Source organism: Limulus polyphemus, unplaced genomic scaffold (assembly GCF_000517525.1).
Source record: "Limulus polyphemus unplaced genomic scaffold, Limulus_polyphemus-2.1.2 Scaffold5413, whole genome shotgun sequence".
NCBI classification, from domain to species: domain Eukaryota; kingdom Metazoa; phylum Arthropoda; class Merostomata; order Xiphosura; family Limulidae; genus Limulus; species Limulus polyphemus.
This window is the reverse complement of record NW_013671023.1, coordinates 62,862-65,825: the sequence shown is the minus strand read 5'-3', so window position 1 is coordinate 65,825 and position 2,964 is coordinate 62,862. Positions and strand designations below refer to the sequence as shown.

Here is a 2,964-nt window from a genome sequence, read left to right as displayed (position 1 = left end):
GTAGTGAAAGGTGATACAGATGTGGGTCATTGTGGGCTTGCGTGCTCACCTTCCCACAACTGTCTGCAGGTAGTGAAAGGTGATATAGATGTGGGTCATTGTGGGCTTGCGTGCTCACCTTCCCACAACTGTCTGCAGGTAGTGAAAGGTGATATAGATGTGGGTCATTATGAGCTTGTGTGCTCACCTTCCCACAACTGTCTGCAGGTAGTGAAAGGTGATATAGATGTGGGTCATTGTGGGCTTGTGTGCTCACTTTCCCACAGCTGTCTGCAGGTAGTGAAAGGTGATATAGATGTGGGTCATTATGAGCTTGTGTGCTCACTTTCCCACAACTGTCTGCAGGTAGTGAAAGGTGATGGGGTGATACAGATGTGGATCATTGTGGGCTTGTGCATTCACATCTTGCTCTCCTAACTTTCTTAATTATTTTATGTTTACTCTTCTTTCTATAGCATGTGAGACAAGGGAACAGAAGTTAAGACTGGTAGACAGTGTATCCACACCATTATGTGGGTTCTAATTTTGCAGTCACCTCCAAAACTTAGGGGTGCATCTTGTATCCCAACATTATAGCCTGTGACCTGTTGATATTTTTAATATACACAGTACTTTTGTTGTAGTTATTAAGGCTTGTTTATATCTATCCATCCATCGATCTATCTATCTATATATAATTTAATTTAATTTTGGAGATAAAAAAAGGTCAAATAAATAAGTAAATAAATAAATGAAAAAATATACTTGAAAAAAATCAAAATGCAGCCATGAAACAAATATCCGACACTGGGGCACAAGTCCTAGGGTGGGTCATTATGTAATGTACCCTGGTTTATTTAGATACCTCTATGCAAACACACACATAATTTATTTGTTTTGGATACTTGCACAAAGCTACACAAAGTCTATATACACTAGCTGTCCTTAGTTTCAAACTGACAGACTAGAAGGAAGGCTACTCTAATCAGATGGAGGGATTTGCCAATCACTCTTATAATGCACCCATAACCACAAAGTTTGAAGTGTGATTTTAATTGTATGGAAAAATGACAGGAACCATAGCCATCGAACTTGCAGTCTGGCATACTAAGCAGGAGACTGGCTCTCTCTCTCACACACACACATAAAGATATATAATTATTTTATAAATACGACTTAAAAAAGGAAAACAGCAACAACACACAAATGGCATAATTAGACCTACCTGTACATCTTTGATGCCTGCTTTTAAACCTTTGACTCCTACCAAGAAGTTTGAATCACCAGAATAACTTAAACAATAAAATAATTAAGTTTAGAATTGACAATATTAAATATGAAAAAGTACAGTCAACAAGATTATTGAATCATCTCCTTTTTTTCACCTAAGATATGAATAAGGACAATAAATACAATAATTATATGATGATACAGCTTTCATTATCACCCATCACTACTCCAGATGTTTAAAAAGGCATTTTACACAGTATCATGTACACTTTGTGGATTACAATACAAACTTTCATTAACAATGAAAACTTTTACATAGTATTATGTACACTTGAATTACAATACAAACTTTCATTAACAATGAAAACTTTTACACAGTATTATGTACACTTCATGAATTAAAATACAAACTTTCATTAACAATGAAAACTTTTACACAGTATTATGTACACTTCATGGATTACAATACAAACTTTCATTAACAATGAAAACTTTTACAGAGTATTATGTACACTTCATGGATTACAATACAAACTTTCATTAACAATGAAAACTTTTACACAGTATTATGTACACTTCATGAATTAAAATACAAACTTTCATTAACAATGAAAACTTTTACACAGTATTATGTACACTTCATAAATTACAATACAAATTTTTATTAACAATGAAAACGTTTTTGTTACTGTAGTCTACAAATGTTCATAATCTGTGTACCAAGATTTTGGCAACTAGATGTAAGAAAGTTGTATTCCACTTTTGGATTTACTGATGATGAATTATAACGGTTACATTAACACTAAAAGCTATGAAATTTTAGTGTAATTAAGTGTTAGTTGTCAGCCTTTAAAGGGCTGAAAATACTTTTTATGGGAGAAGGGATCTCTCTCCACAGTTTTTCTGATACAGAACATGTTTCAGACTTCTCAGTATACTTAAAAACAAAAGCTCTAACATGAAAATAAAAGTTAATATAAGCTGTATGGCCAGAAAGAAAGAAACAGATTTTTTTTATAGATACTCTAATTTCTTTGGCAAATATCCAATCTACAAACCCAAACCACATATAAAATCACAATATTACTGAAACCAAAACATTTCTTATGTTTTTCTACAGAATATTTTCCAATTCATCAGACTTTTGTGATAGGTTTTGTTTACTGTTAAATTGAAGAACTCGATAAGTTTTTTTCATATATGTGTGGTTCAGGTTGGTTGAAAAAAATAAGGTTTCATAATTCAGTTTCACAAAGAAAATTATCACTTTCAAAATATAAGTTTTATAGGTTCACTGGGAGGCCTGACAGTTCCGCAGTTTAACGTTTCATTTCCTTGCAATTTACTGCTATTTAATATACATTAACAATTTACATGGAAAATACAAAAAAAAATTGGTTTAATAGAACTTTTTTTTCTCCACATTTTCTCTACTTTTCTAAGACTGAATTAATTATTTCAAAAATAACAATGTTTTAGGACAACATGAGACCTATTTGCCCATCTCGGCTGTTCCGTCCTCTAAATTAAATTAAGATAATTTAAAAAACAAAAAATCTTAAACGCTGTCCTTATCATTCATATACTTATCAAGCTTTTTCTTAAACTCACTTAAATTTACTGCCTCTACAACATCTGAAGGTAACCAAAGGCCAATCATCCTGTTAGAAAAATTGAACTGTCTTAGCTGAAGATGACTCCTATCTTGCCAAAATTTAAATTTGAGTCCCCCTGGTCCTGATTTACTGTTAAATA

At 32.6% G+C, this 2,964-nt stretch overlaps 1 protein-coding gene across 1 annotated transcript in view; it reads right to left on the bottom strand.

Moving 5' to 3' along the window:
- Positions 1 to 1,204: 1,204 nt before the first annotated feature.
- The window catches only part of LOC106472542 (extended synaptotagmin-3-like), a gene marked incomplete at its 3' end in the record, with an annotated part of 13,238 nt that continues 11,478 nt past the window's right edge, over positions 1,205 to 2,964 (bottom strand). Inside the window, exon 5 of the mRNA XM_013933194.2 lies at positions 1,205 to 1,271. Coding sequence (XP_013788648.1) covers positions 1,205 to 1,271 — 67 coding nt within the window. The remainder of the gene's footprint in view (positions 1,272 to 2,964) is intronic.